The 18,508-nt window shown below is 38.3% G+C and overlaps 1 protein-coding gene across 1 annotated transcript in view; it reads left to right on the top strand.

Moving 5' to 3' along the window:
* Positions 1-18,508, top strand: part of DNAJC15 (DnaJ heat shock protein family (Hsp40) member C15) — a 62,357-nt gene that overhangs the window by 13,376 nt on the left and 30,473 nt on the right. The window contains exons 2-3 of the mRNA XM_065896211.1: positions 13,047-13,098; positions 15,386-15,459. Coding sequence (XP_065752283.1) covers positions 13,047-13,098; positions 15,386-15,459 — 126 coding nt within the window. The remainder of the gene's footprint in view (positions 1-13,046; positions 13,099-15,385; positions 15,460-18,508) is intronic.

Genomic DNA, 18,508 nt, shown 5'->3' with positions numbered 1-18,508 from the left:
TAACCATCCCTTTATTATCCTAAGAAATATTTCTGGCTAAAAATCTAGTAAGTTCTAAAAGAAATTAGATAAATTTATGGAGAAATGAAATATAAAAGCAAACTAGTAAGTTTTTGAGGACTCGCAGGCTTTGTTTTGAGATTGTGAATCAGTTTGTAACCTTTGTGAGGTGACCTTATTGATCTATATCTCTACTCCTAGTACAGTGCCTGGTTTGTAGTAAGTACCCCGATTAAATGTTTAAATAAATGTTGAATTAGTGAATAATGAACGAGTCAGGGCGATATACCTAAAAACATTATTTTCTGGTCCTGAAACACAGTAGAAATATGTATCAGCCAGGGTTCTCCAAAGAAACAGAACTAAGTAGAATGTATTATTTATCTATTTCTAGGAACTGGCTTACACAATTGTGTGGGCTGGCAATTCTAAAATTTGTAGGGCAGGCCTGCAGGCTGGCAACTTTCAGACAGCGGCTAAGTCTTGAGGCAGAATTTCTGCTTCCTCAGGGAAATCTCAGTTTTCTTAAGGCCTTTCAACTGCTTGGATGGGTCACACCTATGTTATCAAAGATAAACTGCTTTACTTAATAAAGTCAGCTGATTATAGATGTTAACCACATGTACCAAATACCAACACAGCAACACCTACATTGAGGTTTAATTGACTGACCTAGCCAAACTGACACATAAAGTGAACCATCACAGTATCCTTGGGTTTGAGAACTTGAAGCCAAATGTGCAGCCTGGTTTAGCAAACCTGTGATGAACCCAGGGACTCCTGGTACTATCTGAGGCGACCAGGACTAAGTTGGTATTGGGACAGGACTTTCTGACTAGTCACATTTAACTTGAACAAAGAAAGCTGCTTGCGTTATTAGAGACAAGGTTTGCATCAGTGGGTCAATGAATAAATGCTAAACAGTACTTAAAAGGTTATTCTTAAGATCATCAGTTATAGCAAGGATTTAAGTTTGGAGAATTTTTTGTTCATTATTTTAGAGTGGAGAAGTACTCATTTGTCCTGAGCCTGAGCGTTTTGTTTCTTTCTTTTTTTTTTTTTTTATGGTACGCGGTCCTCTCACCGCTGTGGCCTCTCCCATTGCGGAGCACAGGCTCCGGATGCACAGGCTCAGCGGCCATGGCTCACGGGCCCAGCCGCTCCGCGGCATGTGGGATCCTTCTGGACCGGGGCACGAACCCGTGTCCCCTGCATCGGCAGGCGGACTCTCAACCACTGCTCCACCAGGGAAGCCCCTTGTTTCTTATTATGTTTGCTTTTGGGTTTTGTTTTACTGTTTCAGATTGTTTTTGGTTTGCCCTTTTATTTACTCTCTAGTCATGCTGTAGATATTAATGCTTGCCGATGGTTTAAAATAAATTGCCTTTAAAGTCAAGCAAGTAAGATGTAGTTAATATTGCTTTTTCTTTTTACTTAATTTAAAATTTTCACTTAAATTAATTAAAGAATTGGTGCTTTGAGAGAAGTTCAAGTGTACTTTTTTTTTTGGCAATGGAACAGTAATGGTAAGGGCCAGGTGGATTTAGATATGAAAATCTGGGACATTCATGCCAGCTTGAAAATTTTAGGGAAGGATAATTGTAAAAATTCTCTTCCTAATGTCATTTTATCATGTCTGACACTTTTTCTGGAATATAAATTCCCTTGCTCTCCTTCTTTTGATCTGCATGTGCACTACCTCTCTTTCTCAAATTCTGCTGATTTGCCAAGCAGTCTTTCTTGTTCCTTCCCTTTTTTCTCCTTTCCACTTGCTGTTTAAATTCAAATAGCTTTCTTTGTAGAAATTGAACCAAATAATAAGGCAGCATAAAACACTGAGTTCAGCAGAAAGTGATTTGCTTGTGATTAACCCTTGAGGACTGAGCCACTGCGAGATAACAAAGTATGTATTTTGAGACAACCTACTCATTCTTCTTTTCCATTAGTAGATGAGACCGTTTCTTCCCCAGGTGTTAGGAATTCATGTACAGCTTTGCTTGGGTTTTATCACACTGAGGGTGGCGTGTTTTTAGAAAAGCAAGACCAAAGGAACTTATGACAGCCCTTCCCTCTGCCCCACTCCCTCTCACAGACTTTCCTCCCAGCAAAAGGGAACTCCATTCTTCCAGTTGTGTAAGGCAATAACCTTGACATTCTTTCCCCCCAGCTTTACTGAGGTATAATTGACAAATAAAGATTGTATATATGTAAGGTGGACAACATGATTTAATAGACATATACATTGTGAAATGATCACCATAATTCAAGCTAATTAACACATTGGTCACCTCACATTGTTACCTTCTGTGTGTATATGTGTGTGTGTGTGTGTGTGTGTGCATGCGTCTGTGCACATGTATGTACACATACGGTGAGAAAGCTTAGGTCTACTACTCTTAGCAAATTTCAAGTATAAAACTTATTCATCTTACAGGAACTTTGACCCACATCACCCCATTTCTCCCACCCCAGCCTCTGTTAACTGCTGTTCTACTCTGTGCTTCCATGAGTTTTTGACTTTTTTAGATTCCACATGTATGTGAGATCAATCAATATTTGTCTCTCTGTGTTTGGTTTTATTTCACTTTGTGTAATGTCTACCAGGTTCATCTTTGTTGTCACAAATGCTAGACTTTCCTTCTCTTTATGGGTGAATATTCCACTGTACATATGCACTACATATTCTTTATCCATTCATCATCTTCTCTTTCTTTTATACCTCACATCTGGTCTCTCAACAAATCTTGTTGGCTTTTTAAAAAATTAATTAATTTTTATTTATTTATTTTTGGCTGCGTTGGGTCTTTGTTGATGCACGTGGGCTTTCTCTAGTTGCGGCGAGCGGGGGCTAGTCTTTGTTGCAGTGTGCATTCTTCTTATTGTGGTGGCTTCTCTTGTTGCAGAGCATGGGCCCTAGGCACGTGGGCTTCAGTAGTTGTGGCGCATGGGCTTAGTTGCTCCACAGCACATGGGATCTTTCCTGACCAGGGCTCGAACCCGTGTCCCCTGCATTGGCAGGTGGATTCTTAACCACTGTGCCACCAAGGAAGTCCCCACACATAATTCTTTGGCTGCTTAATTTTCTTCATAGCACATGTCACTTTCCGTTGTATATTTTTCTGATTTCTGTTGTTTATTGTCTATCCCTTTGAAATACTCAGAGATGGGAGAGTCTCCAAATGGCTGCTTGAAAAAATGCCTGACATTTTTAATTTGGAGTTTTGTTATTTTTCTTTGTTTAACAATTCAGTTACTCCTTCATGTTTCTCTACATGGATCTGTGAATTATATGCATCTCATTTTTGTAAGGAAATTTACCTGGCGTTAGGCCCTTAACTTCATTTTCTTTTTCTTCTGTGAGACTTCTGGATATATATACCTGGTCCAGAATATTTTGAGACATGATTATGTGTTAATTTCTTGATTAAATTTAACGATCATTTTCCATTATATTTTCCCATTTCAATCATAATTCCATCCTCTAGCAGACACCAATACAGTACATAAATAATTCAAGTTCCAAAAGGCATCTGGATAGTGGGGATGCTTCTTAAGATCATTTTCATCTCATTATATTAACTTTTGAGAACCTACTATGTACTAGGTACTTTGTTAGATTTCAGAAATCCAAAGAGGTAAACAGTCCCTACCTCCAGAAGCTCACATTTTAGCAAGGGTTTGAAATAGGTAAGCCATTATTAAATAATGTGCTATGTACTATAATAGAACTGCTAAGTACCATGGAGTCACTAAAAAGTTTTACTTGAGTGAGGAGATGGGTGGCGTAAATTTTACCTGGAGGTGACCTTAAAGCTATTTGAAATAAGCAGGGATTTTCCAGGAGGAATGAACAGAGGACAGAAAGGATTAAGAGTAAAATTGTGGGAGTGAAGAAAGAACTAACAGACATCTGCCATGTTTACACAGTTCGTTGGTCATTTTTCATAATCTTTTCTCATAAATCATTTTGAGCACGCTGTGATTAGGTTTTCACATTCCCACATTCCCATTTTATAGATGAGGAAATGGGCCTAGAGAGATCAGCTTAGGGTCGCAGATTTGGTAAATGTTGAGCTGGAATTGGAGCCCAGGCCTGATTAACTTTGAAGCACATGGATTATACATTCAGGGGTGAACGGGAAGATTGAGGAAGTTCATGCTTGCTTCATGGGTGAAAAACATGAAGGCTAATGAAAAAAGTAAAATTTAGAACAGTAAGGGCAAAAAGGAATCGGGAATGGCATGAATCAGGGATGAAGGAGATGATGAGACTGAGTGGATTTGAAAGCCCAGCCGCCATCAGAAACCATACTTTTGTCATGGTGCTGTGTAGTGTGTTCATAAGACTTTTCTCCGGTCAGCTTTAGCAGTCTAGGCAGAGGATTCTTTTTTTTTTTAATAATTATTTATTTATTCTATTTATTTGGTCGCGCCGGGTCTTATTTGTGGCACGTGGGCTCCTTTGTTGCAGCTTGCAGGCAAGCTGTGGCATGCATGTGGGAGCTAGTTCCCTGACCAGGGATCAAACCCCAGCCCCCTGCATTGGGAGTGCAGAGTCTTAACCACTGTGCCACCAGGGAAATCCCTAGGCAGAGGATTCGTTATGGTAACTCTCCAACCATTTTAAATCAGTCAGTGATTTCACTGGGAATTTACTGTTCGTTAATTTCTGCAATGCTATTATACATATGCTTGGACATTTTAAAATCTAAAATATTCATGCATTGTGTATGGTCAAAGGGGATGCAGTGAAAACTATGCTTTTTGGCATTTTTGAGAAATATAATCTAAAGTTGTCATGAATTTTTAAACACTTAACTAAATAACATTGGCCAATAACACATAAATTAGTTATATGTGTACATATCATCTTTGTTTTCTGTGGTGACTATAATGAGATTGTTAAAAACTGAATTTCCAAATTTGGTGTGAATGGAATTTTTCTATTTTTCTTATATAGACCACTTTCCCCAAACACTGGTCTGGACCAGTTGTAAAAGAATTAGTTGGTAGAATTTTTAATTGATTTGTAACTGTATTAGTTTTTAGGTATATATGTGCACATATATACCTTTTTTATAGAAAGATCAACTAGTTATAAATACGTGCTTGCATAATTTTATATAGAAAAAAATGTATCTAAGAATTTATTTAGATCTTCTGCAGGCCTAGAAAGTGTTAGCTGCTTTTCTAACCATCTGAACCTTCAAAGAAAAAGTTTCAAAACTAAAACTTCCTGAAGGCAGCCTTGTGGATGTTTAAAACAACAACAACAAAAATACCTTGTATGGCATCCACATTTACCATCTGCTGGCTCCTACATATGTTTGACACCTATGGCCATTTTAGCTTAGGCCAGAGTACAGGTGTATACATATCTTTCTTTTTAAATCACACTGCCTGTCTTATTTTCAGCCCATATTCTAATTTCCCTAAGTCAAAAAAGTAGCACCATTTCCCTAGTTTCTGTAAAAACACAGATGTAACGTGATATCAGTCTAGTTGCATGAGCAATCATAGACATTTAACCTGGTTATTGCCTAATTGGTAGACAATGACAGCACTTATGGTACTAGCACTATGCCTCACTCTCCATTTTGCTTTTAAATTGTCTTTTCAGTGTCGTTTTTGTTCTGTTGCTGGCAGTTTAGTTTTAAAGCATCATTGTTTATAAAAACATTCAGAATAAAAATTGAAGCACATCATTGTGCTTGACATAGATCAAATATGGTGTTACGTATATAAAAGAAATAAAATAGATCCTGTTAGCCTGAAGGTACAACACTGAAGTTTAAGTAAATGTGAAATAGCATAGTGATAAAGCATATGTGAAATTTTTTTCAACAATAGTCAAATAGAGAAGATGTTGATGGAATTCTCTGATATTTACACAGTTATGCCAAATGAACCATGGGCTTTTGTTTTTTAAAGCCCCAGTATGCTTTAGATGTTATTTTACTTTAAAAAAATTTAAGGTCAGATAAAGGTATGGCTGAGAGTTCTGCGTGAACTACTTGCTCAGATTTCAGATGGATTTTCCTGTGCTTCCTGTCTTCTGTATTTGCAACTAGATGATCTTTTTTTTCTGTTTGGGTCATTCATGTATGTGGAGAGTTGGTGGAATTTGTTGTTTTAGAGCTCTCTAAATTTGTGTCTGAAAAAAAAAATACAAATGACTTCTTAGTGACTGAAAAACAGGTAGTAGATAAATATTTTTCTCTAGGAAACGAATAATATTCTTATTCTGGACCATTTGAGGTTAAAGTTTTAACTTATTTGCTTATCTCTCTTACAGTATTTCCATAGAAAACTTCATGCAGAGGGCCTTTATTCTTATTGCAGAGTACAGGAATCTGGTAGCGCAGGACGCATAATAGTTTTAAAATTTCAAGTTGAGGGCTTCCCTGGTGGCGCAGTGGTTGAGAGTCCGCCTGCCGATGCAGGGGACACGGGTTCGTGCCCCAGTCTGGGAAGATCCCACATGCCGCGGAGCGGCTGGGCCCGTGAGCCATGGCCGCTGAGCCTGCGCGTCCGGAGCCTGTCCTCCGCAACGGGAGAGGCCACAACAGTGAGAGGCCCGCGTAACGCATTAAAAAAAAAAAAAAAAAAAAAAAATTTCAAGTTGAGTTCTACTTCCAAATAGATTTTTGTTATCAGTTGTTTATGCTCAAAAGGTATAAACTATTTTAATATCAAATTAATTGAAAATACTATTAAAGAGGTAAATCAGATACAGTCCCCTTCCAATAAGTAATTTAATTCCAATAAAAAATGAGTTGTTGATTAGCTATGCTAATACTTTGTCCATTTTCAGTGTGGATGAGTAAGACTTGATTGCACAGTTTGGGGTCATTTATTGAACATTCTTATTTGCTCCAGTGATCTACCTAATTTGGGTTTGTTTTTAAAGGTTGCAAGGCATTTAGTGTTTATCTTTCTATAAAGTTAGTCTTCAGAAATAGAGATTAATTCTGGCATTAGCATTACTTTTCTTATTGTACTATTGTTGAATGAATGAGAAATGAAATATAAATGGCAGATCTTCTGATATGCTCTAGGAACTCAAAGTAAATGAAACACCTTTCTTATTTCAGTGGGCATTAGTTTATTTTTAATTTTAATTTTTTTTCTTATATGTTTTGGCTGCGTTGGGTCTTCATTGCTGCGCGTGGGCTTCCTCTAGTTGTGGCGAGTGGGGGCCACTCTTCGTTGCGGTGCGTGGATTTCTCATTGCAGTGGCTTCTCTTGTGGAGCACGGGCCCTAGAGTGCGCGGGCTTCAGTAGTTGTGGCGCATGGATTTCAGTACTTGCAGCGCACAGGCTCTAGAGCGCAGGCTCAGTAGTGTGGCGCACGGGTTTAGTTGCTCTGCGGCACGTGGAATCTTCCTGGACCAAGGATCCAACTCACGTCCCCTGCATTGGCAGGCAGATTCTTAACCACTGTGCCACCAGGGAAGTCCACATTTATTTTAAAAAATTTATTTAATTAATTAATTTAATTTATTTATTTTTGGCTGTGTTGGGTCTTTGTTGCTGCACGTGGGCTTTTTCTAGTTGTGGTGAGCAGGGGCTACTCTTCGTTTCAGTGCGCGGGCTTCTCATTGCAGTGGCTTCTCTTGTTGCGGAGCATGGGCTCTAGGCACGTGGGCTTCAGTAGTTGTAGCTCATGGGCTCTAGAATGCAGGCTTGGTAGTTGTGGCACTCAGGCTTAGCTGCTCCACGGCACGTGGGATCTTCCCAGACCAGGGATCCAACCGGTGTCCCCTGAATTGGCAGGTGGACTCTCAGCCACTGTGCCATGAGAGAAGCCCCCCATTTATTTATTTCTTAGAGGTTCTCATGTTGGGGTTTGTGAGCTGAAGGGCTTCAGGGAAACCCATGGATTCCCTCAAATTATATACAAAAATATTTGTGCTTTTCTAGGGTGTATATATATATTTGCGCTTTTCTAAGGTGTTGATCCATAGAGTTCATCAGATTTTTTTAAAAGCTCTTGCTATCTAGAAAAGCTTAAGGAGACAGAACACATCTAAGCATACATTAGTGAAATAAATGCGATAGGTTAAAAATAAAGATCTTTGGGAGATTAGCATAAATGTTGGAGGCTCACCATGTTTAGCATCCTGTAGAGGACCCATTTGATATAGGCCTTTGCCTTGTGTATAGTGACTGGTGTACAGTCATGCTTGTATCATTGAGGGTCCTGGTAGTAATGGATGGTTTTTTGGAACATAGTTTAATGAAGGGACTATTTGCAGAGTTGTGGGCATAGTTTAAAGTAACCAAAAAGGGATGATGAATCACCCAGGGACTAGCACCAGTTGGAAACAGTTATCCACTCAGGCAAAGAGGCAAGGGGTTGGGAACTATGCTCCAGAACCCAGTGAGAGTTACAGGTATGGAAGAGGAGCCACTCAACAAGAGCCATGGCCAAAGAGGAAATATAGCAGGGAATACGTTGTACTATTGTTTCTACCTCCTTCCACTCTTTGCTTTTCTGCTGATGCTTCCTGTTGGGAAAAAGTCTCATGTGCATAGCCTTTCAACCCCTCTTGGCCTCGTAAGAATGGGTCTTGGACTTGGAACACTTGGAGCTCACACAACCTGTACTTTGTGGGATTATCGTCCCCTGTTTCAGGCTTGCCCTCAGCTTTCAGTATTTCAGACTCTAGGGATAGTGTGGGATAAAGAGAGGGAGGGTGCTTGTGGGCCAATTTCCCTTTGTCAGCTGGCTGGCGGCCACTAGCCGCATGAGACTAGTGCACGTGACTGGAGCTGATCTTACTCTGTCTCTTCTCTATGTGAGTGAATCATTGTTCTGCCTAGCGCTTGACTGTTGTGTTTTCCTTCACAACCTTGATACCAAGATATAATGGGCAGAAATGTATAGAGTCCTTTTCTGGGATTGGTAACCAGTGCATGGTGTTCTGTTCAACACTTCCTCTCATTGGCAAAACCCAACCAGAAGCGAGAGAGGGCAAGCGAGGACTGGATAATGTAGTCTTCTGAGAAGGGTGGAAAATGAATCTGGAGAGACAAATGGAGAATAATCATCAGAGTACTCAATACTTAATTTGTTAAATTAAATTGAATTTTTAATTGTTAAACACAATTGAGCCTTACGTATTGTTAGATTAAAGTGAAAAATGATCAAATGTCTGATGATTTAATGTTTCTGATATAAATACCTTGACATAAAAATCTCTTCAGAATGAGGCAACTGTTTGTCTCATATATATATATTTGAATAGTAGGAATAATAAAAATGATGCAGTAATCAACCTATAAAATTGTGAAATTAAAATAACTCAACTTTTCAAGACTTTATGTTTTTCAAATATGCGTTTTTCAAAATGTGAAAATTTGGATTATCTAACCTAGAAAAGACCAATTCATTTTCCACGGCCTACCTCAAAAACCACTTCTGTGAGTTGTCTTTTACTTGGACAAATTTAAGAGTTTATGAAACATTGTTCGTATTTCTGTTACACCACTTACATTCTTAATAGCTAGTTATTCTTATTGATAACATTAAAGTGGTTCACGTTTACTGCCTGTTTACTATGTGCCAAGCCACTGTGCTAAGTCCTTTACATACGTTATTAATATTATCCTCAGAATAACCCTAGAAGTGTAGATATTATTGCTTGGTGCTTGATGCATCGGTGGATAGAACAAATTTCACAAAGGCCAGAGATCTTTATATTCTTGTATTAATATTTCTACAACATTTTGGTTTGGTGTTTATTGTTAGTATTCATATGTTTATTAGCCATTTAGATTTTTTCTATGAAGTCCCTGACCTACTCTCTTTTTTTTTTAATATTTTATTTATTTATTTATTTACGGCTGTGTTGGGTCTTTGTTGTGACACACGGGATCTTCGATGTGGCATGTGGGATCTTTCATTGCAGCATGTGGGCTCTTTGATATGGCACGTGGGCTTAGTTGCCCTGGCATGTGGGATCTTAGTTCCCCTACCAGGGATCAAACCCATGTCTCCTGTATTGGAAGGTGGATTCTTTACCACTGGACCCACCAGGGAGATCCCCCTGGACTCTTTTGTTCATTTTCTACTGGATCATCTGTCTTTTTTTTTTTTCTTTTGCGCTACGCGGGGCTCTCACTGTTGTGGCCTCTCCCGTTGCGGAGCACAGGCTCCGGACGCGCAGGCTCAGCGGCCATGGCGCATGGGCCCAGCCGCTCTGCAGCATGTGGGATCTTCCCGGACCGGGGCACGAACCCGTGTCGCCTTCATCAGCAGGCGGACTCTCAACCACTGCGCCACCAGGGAAGCCCCATCTGTCTTTTTAATGTGGAGGAATTCTCTGTATTTTGGGGCATGTGCTCATCGTTATGTGTTGCAAATGACTTCTCCCATTCTGTGGCTGGTTCAAGCTGAAATATTAAGAATACGTCAGATCTTGATAGCAAAGATAAATATTTCTGGTCAGATGAAAGAATAAACAAGTTTATGAGGAAGGAAAATAAATTCACACATGAAAACAGTTGAGTACTTTTTAAAAAATAAATTTATTTATTTATGACTGAGTTGGGTCTTCATTGCTGCGTGCAGGCTTTGTCTAGTTGCGGTGGGCGGGGGCTACTCTTCGTTGCGGTGCGCAGGCTTCTCATTGCAGTGGCTTCTCTTGATGCAGAGCATGGGCTCTAGGCGCATGGGCTTCAGTAGTTGTGGTGCCCTGGCTCAGTAGTTGTGGCTCGCAGGCTCAGTAGTTGTGGTGCATGGGCTTTGTTGCTCTGTGGCATGTGGGATCTTCCCAGACCAGGGCTCGAACCCGTGTCCCATGCATTGGCAGGTGGATTCTTAACCACTGTGCCACCAGGGAAGCCCCAGTTGAGTACTTTGGTTGGACTGAGGATCCTTAAAGTGAACCAATGGAAAATAAGACTGGAAAACTCAAAATATGTAGCCCCTGGGAAGCTCTAGAAAATGGCAAAAATATACCTCAACAGAACATCTTCTTGAAATCAATACTCATTTCCCTTCAGTTCAGGAGTAATTACATCTAGACAACCTGAAGGGAACCTCAAAGACTGTTTGGCCTCTTGCTAGCTAGCTCTAGGCTTGTCCTTCTCTGCCAGGGTAAGAATCTTCCCTTACTGAGATTGCCCTAGTGCTCTGCCTGGTGAAAAGGTGAATCTTAGAACTGGAGCTGAGGACTTCCCTGGTGGCGCAGTGGTTAAGAATCCACCTGCCAATGCAGGAGACACGGGTTCCAACCCTGGTCCAGGAAGATCCCACCTGCTGCAGAGCAACTAAGCCTGTGTACCACAACTACTGAGCATGCAGTCTAGAACCTGTGAGCCACAACTACTGAGCCCACATGCCACAACTACTGAAGCCCACACGCCTAGAGCCTGTGCTCCGCAATAAGAGAAGCCACCGCAGTGAGAAGCCCGCACGCTGCAGCGAAGAGTAGATCCCGCTCACCAGAACTAGAGAAAGCCCATGTGCAGCAACGAAGACTCAGTGAAGCAAAAGAAATAAATAAATTTATTAAAAAAAAAAGTCTAACTCTTTAAAAAAAAGGAACTGGAACTGAGGAGGGGAAACCTAGATGAACTTTCCTCATCTTGTCTATGAAGAGCTCTAGACTTCTAAGAGAGAGTTACTGGGTGTTAAAGTTAGAGCACCTTCATACAGTTGGCCTTTGTGTCTTGATGTTTATCCTTATAGAGTCTCCTCTTGAAGACTTGGGGCTTTGATTTCCTAAGATTTGCATTCCTTACAGAACTTGAAAACTGATGGCTATAGGGCTTTTCTGTTTTACTATCCATCTAGTCTCAGCCTCCATCTTACGATTTCTTTTGTACTGTTGTCAAATGACTCCATTCTGTTCCCTAGTGAGATTACTGTAGCTTTTTTTTTAGTTTTTGGATCTTATGGGTTTGCCTCTTTCACCACTAATCAGACAGAAACTGTTTCTGTAGTGTCTCTCCTTAATTCTGATTCCATCAAAATTTGATTTGGCTGCAAGTACCTGAAAACTGAAAATAGTAGTAGTATCTTAGGAAGACAATTTTATTTTTATCTCATGTAAATAGAAGCAGTCCAGGGGTGCTGTGGCAGCTACATGATCATCCAGGATGCGGTCTCCTTTCATCTCATTGTTCTTCCTCCCTTATCCGACATGGCAGCTCCTGGTATAATGTCTACATTGCAGCCAGCAGGAAGGAGGAATGGAAAGGGAGAAGGACATTCCACCGTCCCATGAAGGACTTCTCTGAGGCTGCACACACCACTCTGCTTATATCTTATAAGCCAACACTTAGTAAACATAGCTGTACCTAAGTCTAAGGCGGGGCTTGGAAATATGTGTCTGGCTAAAAATAGGAATTTTGATCCTGTAGAAGAAGGGGAAAATGGATCTTGGGGGGCAACCGTTGATCTTTGCTACATAAAACCTTTTTCTGTTGTGACAAATATTTTCCCAAGGTGGTTCAGGAGAAAAGCATAGACTGATATGGAGTATATAACTAATTTAAAATTTATCAGGATGAGCTCATAACTTTAAACTCTGAATTCTTGGCTCTTACTGTAAAATTTTTACATTGGTCAAGAAAGGTAGAAATAAGCTAGCTCTTAAGTTATTCATCACTTTTACTAATTTTTCACAGTTTGACTTCTTTTCTAAACATGGATACATTTTATCAAGTTTTTTAAATATAGCAGAGTCCATTGAGCATTGCATATGTAAATGAGGAGGAAATATTTACCTTTTAGCTTTATAGAAGATAAATACATTAAACCCACTATTAAGAATAGTCTATAGAAAACATTTTAGCAATAGGTAACATAAAAGCTCTTGATTAGAACAAATTCAAATACATGGAAATTAAATGAAATCTAGAATTATTTTAATTCACTGAAAATTAGCTGTAATCCTGAAGATTAAAAAAAATTCTACACCACAGAGCTTGAGGAAAATGTGTTATTAATCATAATTATTCTCATTATTTTAAATGATTTACTTTAAAAACCCAGTATGTAACACTATAAGTGATAATCATTTTTTCCTCCATAGGCAAGAAGTTTGATAGCTGTGGGACTGGGTATTGCAGCTCTTGGATTTGCAGGTAAGATAAATAAAGGATATATATTAATAAATGTTGCAGGAGAAATATTTCCAAGTAGCTTCTATAGTGATTCATGAGAAGGCTCTTAGTATTCTGAGGATTTTGATTTTAAGGCATACGTTCCCATTCTTTGCAACATTTATAGTCACTGAAGATTTGTCAGCACAGCAAAATCTAGATAAACTTTGTAGTGAAGGAAATTAACAATACAAAAGCTAGGAGAACTAGCCCCAATAATAATTGATCTTCCTCCCATTTTTTTAGTTTGAGCTATAGTGTACTATTAAAAAATAAAATCTCTTTAATATGAAGCAGTGTAAGTGATAATGGGGCTCTTTTATTCTCCCGTATTTTTTTCTTGCCGATAAGAATACACATTTTCTGAGCTGTCAGTTCTTTCTGATGAGCGTAGCCATTCTTTATAGTATATTTATTGTTCATTTTAACATGTTGGTGTAATTTCTTTGACAAACCCAGGAGAACTTCTTTTACTGCCAAAATCTTTTTAGAAAGAATAAAGATTTAAAGTAAAATTGCTGTCTCTTCTAACCATTAATTTATAGTTTTAAATTGCATAGCTATTCTCTAATTAAATGTTAATCTGAGAGCATTTCCTTGTTGATAAAGGTTTACATTTTTCATTTAGCATTTGTGTCTCTTAAGTTCCATGGATTTGATCTTGTTAATTGGATCTTCTTTTTAGGTGGAGCTACATTCCATTGTGGTTATATGCAGTGAGATCCAATAGAAAAAGAGACATAAAAGATTTTGTTTTGTTTTGTATAATATTTAATTCCACACAACTCTGTTTAAAGCACCTTACCAGTAAGAACTTTAAAATCAGGAAGATCAGTGGTTCAGATTCTCTTGGTTCTTGTACTGTCAAAGTCTTGTGTCTCATATAACTATAGTTAACTACTTACTGAGGTTTCATGAGAAGAGTATCATGTCTGAAAAGGAATTCTGACAAACTTGCCCATAAACATAAAGCAATTTTTGTATTAATTACTGTAGCAGAATAGGCATAGTTATTTCAAATTCAAATGTAAGATTTTTATTTGAAATTAGAGAAAGATATACTTTTGCCAAGGTCTTGTTTCTACAATGAGAAGAATTGGTGTATGTATTCTATACATACTACTCTGTTGCCAAATTCAGTTTACTAACTAGAATATTAATAGCAGGCAGTTCTCTTTCAGGGTCAAATACGACTGAAGAGTAGAATTTAGGAGAAAGTACCCCTAGACTATTGGAACTAGATATTCTCCTCTATAGTTAAAGTAAATGTCCAGATGTCACTTCTTGAAGCCTTAATTGCTTTTTTACATTGAGATTGCATGATTGTGGTTTTGAAGGAATTTTAAGGCACTTTACAAGCCAGATTTTATACTGTTGTAGAATCAAATGGAAGTTGATATTTATATAAGAGATTTAGATGAGTTAGGGTTTCAGCTTCATTTAATTTTACTTTATTTAATGTTCTACTTGATCTCAAGAGCTTTTTATCTCCTACTTAGATTGGCTACTTCACATCTTCCTATGTCTAGCATCCTTTGTTTTTCCCTGTAACATGTTGTTTGCACAGGAATGACAGTATGTTTAGACAGGTTACTTCTTATAAAACATCTATGTAGTTGAACTTTCCCAGTAGAAATCTTGATTTGCAAATAATGTTATGGTTAGAAATTGAATTTAAGTTCAGAGGGTCATAACTGGTTTTCTAGCAGAGCTTTGGGAAAAGAGACCCTAATATAAGTAGACACACATTCTGATTAGGGTACAAAAGGTAAATTAGCCAGATAATATTTTATTCTTGTTCTATGCCCTCAAAACAATTTAGGACCTGTTTTGCTGTTGATACTTAGTTGTCCAGACTCAGAGGAGTTTTGATTATTAGGATGCCTAAGAAAGGAAAGCACTAAAATAAAAGAAGCTTTTAGGAGAGTAGTCATCCTCAGTGAGAAATTGAGTACTAGGGTGTTATTGTTTTTATGACCTGTAACATTGTATAAAAGTAGGATTTTATACATAACCATTGAAATTTTCTAATTTTATAATTATGAACTAAAGCTTAATTTAGTAGCTATGAAAATTATATTAAAATGAAATCTGTCCTCCATTTAATAAATTAGAAATTTGAAAAAATGTGACTGTCTTTCAGGTAGATTTTGAGATAGGTATTAAAATAACATATATAAAGTAAACAATAAATACTATGGTGAGCACTTTGTGGGTGTTGGCTTTCATTATAGAAAATATATTTGCTTTTATTCCTGTTACTATTTAGGTCGCTACACATTTCAAATCTGGAAACCTCTAGGACAAGTAATCACAGAAACTGCAAAGAAGATTTCAACTCCTGTAAGTTAAAAATGGCTTTAGTTAGAAATCTAACCTTGCTTTGATTTTTGTTTATGTGCCATTATTGATAGTAATTCAGGAAAATGTTTTGGATTTTCATACAAATGTTTGTATCATTGGCAACTTTACTTTATTGATTTAGTTTCTTTTAAGTTTCTTGGTCATGTTATTTTATATCTAAACTTATTCCTGACTTTGACTTTTAATTATCGTATTCCTTTTAGTAGTATTACATCAACTTTGAGGTAATTTATTTTCCTTGTTTAATTAGTATTCATTTAGTGATTGTCCTGTGCCAGGGGCTAGGCATAGCTGGTGAACAAAACAGACATGGTGCCTGTCCTGATGGAGCTTACCCAAAAGTTTATTTCATCTTCACATTTGAAACTAGTTCCCTCATACCACCACACCTGGCTATCTCAAACATAAAATTATATGATTCCAACCTTGAAACCTATAGGGCTTATACATTCATCTACCAGCATTACAGCTACTCTGCTGAGCTGAATATAAGTAAAAGATGAATGATAGTAGGTATCTAAAAAGCTATAGTGTGGTGAACTGGGTGAACTGTGGTTTGTGACCACTAGAGACCATGCAAAGAAAACTCACTGAAGCAGTACAACATAAACATTGATTTCTGGGAAACAGAAGATCTGGGATAGATCAGCTTGGCTTACAGCAATTTGAGAATGAATGGCTTGTTTTAGCAAAGGCATTATAGGCTTGTGAGGCTTAGTTAGTCATGAACAATAACCACGCTTTCAAAGGATGACATACTATATTATGACAGATAATTAAACTCGGGGTCCAAAGAACTGCAAGTGATTTTGCAGACTTATAAATGCATGTCTGTGATTAGAGGGAGCATGTGTTTATTTTCTGTTTTCCTGTTTATATTTTATTTGGCTAAAGTATTAATAGGTATTTAGCATTCATTCAATAAATGTTCATTAAGCACCTACTATATACTGGACATTATTGTGGGGAGTGGGAGGTAGTCATGAACCAGACAAAGACACTGCCCTCTAGGAGTTTACTTTTTAGTGGAAACAATTAACAAATAAATAAGATATATAATATGTAGAGGTGTTGAAGGTAGAAGTTTAGTTTTCTTTAGAGAACTAAATCAGTGTAAGAGATTGATTCTTTAACAGGAGAGAGGAATCTATATTAGATAGGTCCAGGAAGGCCTCTCTGAGAAGATGAGGGATGAGGCCATGTGAACATCTGAAGAAAGAGCTTTCTAGTGGGAACACTGCAAAGGTCCCGAGGTGGAAATGAGTTGAGCAGCAAGAGTAACTCCAGTGGAGTATGTGGAAGGAACAGTGGTAGTTTGGGCCCAGATCACTTAGAGCCAAATAGACTGTGACAAAGATAGCAGGTTTTGGTTTAAGTGTGATGGAAAGCCTTTGGAAGGTTTTGAGCTTGTGGGCAACAAGATTACCTGTTTAGGTGATCACTCTGCCTGCTGCAAAGAGTATAGACTAGAATGAGTCAGAGGAGAAGCTGTGAAACCTGTTAAGAGGGTACTGAGATGGTCCAGGGACTTAGGTGATGGTGGCTTGACATAGTTATTTAAATGTATTTCCATATGTTTATGTAAAGCAAATTTAGAGACTTTCAGAAATCATTTCTCTCCTGTTATGCTGATCTTCAGTAGATATATTTATACCATAAATAGACTTGTGTTTTATAGAACTACATTATTTAACACTGAAAGGAAAAGAGAGAAAGAAAATGAGAAACATTTCACTGCTCTGTACAGGCTCACAGATAAGGTAGAATAGTTTAAGAGATTATTATGGGTATCCTGAATGCAACCCCTGCATTTCTTTTTTCTTTTCAAAGGTGTCTCTATTTATTTATTTATTGGCTGCATTGGGTCTTCGTTGCTGTGCGAAGGCTTTCTCTAGTTGTGGCGAGCGGAGGCTACTCTTCGATGCAGTGTGTGGACTTCTCATTGTGGTGGCTTCTCTTGTTGTGGAGCACGGGCTCTAGGCACACAGGCTTCAGTTGTCGTGGCATGCAGGCTCAGTAGTTGTGGCTTGCGGGCTCTAGAGCGCAGGCTCAGTAGTTGTGGCTCACGGGCTTAGTTGCTCCGTGGCATGTGGGATCTTCCTGGACCAGGGCTCGAACCTGTGTCCCCTGCCTTGGCAGGCAGATGCTTAACCACTGCGCTACCAGGGAAGTCCCGGCCCCTGCATTTCTTAAGGAGAGAAAAGTGATACGTGCCCCCTTTCCCTCCCTTTTGTGGGCTTCAAGTTAAGACAAGTGCCTTTTGATAAATCTGGCCCCTTTTCCACAAGTACTACTCTTACAGTTTGCAGTGAAACATCTTGGAATATCTTTATCATCATCATAATTATACCTCAGTGAAGATAGGAGTTTTTAAAATACTTCTTTAAATATTAATTGTTCCAGGGAAATTGAGGAATGAAATATATACATACTTTCTCTTGGCACTGATTCCAAAAAGCCAAATTCATAAGCACAGCATTTACAGTGTTCTGATTTTGTAACTGTGTTCATTATTGAATCAAATAGAGTTACTAACAAATAGGGACTGTAGTCGTGTGTCAATAAATCCCTGTCACTCGAAAGAGAATGTTCAAGGCTCAAGTTCCTATGGGTTCTTTTTTCATTTTTTCTTAAACTTTATTTGCTTCTTTGATGCTTTAGCATCATCTTTTTCTTAAATCTCATCTTTCTTTTTTTCATGCTTTTTTCCCCATTCTTCTGGAATATTGCCTAGAATAATTCTGTTCATATGGAATGCATGGAGAGTTTGTTTCTTTCCCTCTCACTGTTGTCATGTAGCTGCTGGCTCCTTGGAATCTGGTGGAGCCAGTATTAGAGGGATGCTACAGAAGTCTGCTCAGACGGAATCTCCGTGCCCACCTTTATACTTTCCGCCATACTTTCAGCCACATTTTTTGGTACTTTCAGACTTAGCCAGATTTTCTGGTGTTCTTTTTCCTTTGTACACTGCTTGTTTTGATTTTGATTTTCTTTTGTTTGTGCTTTTGGTTTTTAGGTTGGGGTGTTT

The sequence above is a fragment of the Phocoena phocoena genome, chromosome 18, assembly GCF_963924675.1.
Source record: "Phocoena phocoena chromosome 18, mPhoPho1.1, whole genome shotgun sequence".
NCBI classification, from domain to species: Eukaryota; Metazoa; Chordata; class Mammalia; order Artiodactyla; family Phocoenidae; genus Phocoena; species Phocoena phocoena.
The sequence above is the reverse complement of the archived record's forward strand: the minus strand, read 5'-3'. Positions and strand labels throughout refer to the sequence as shown.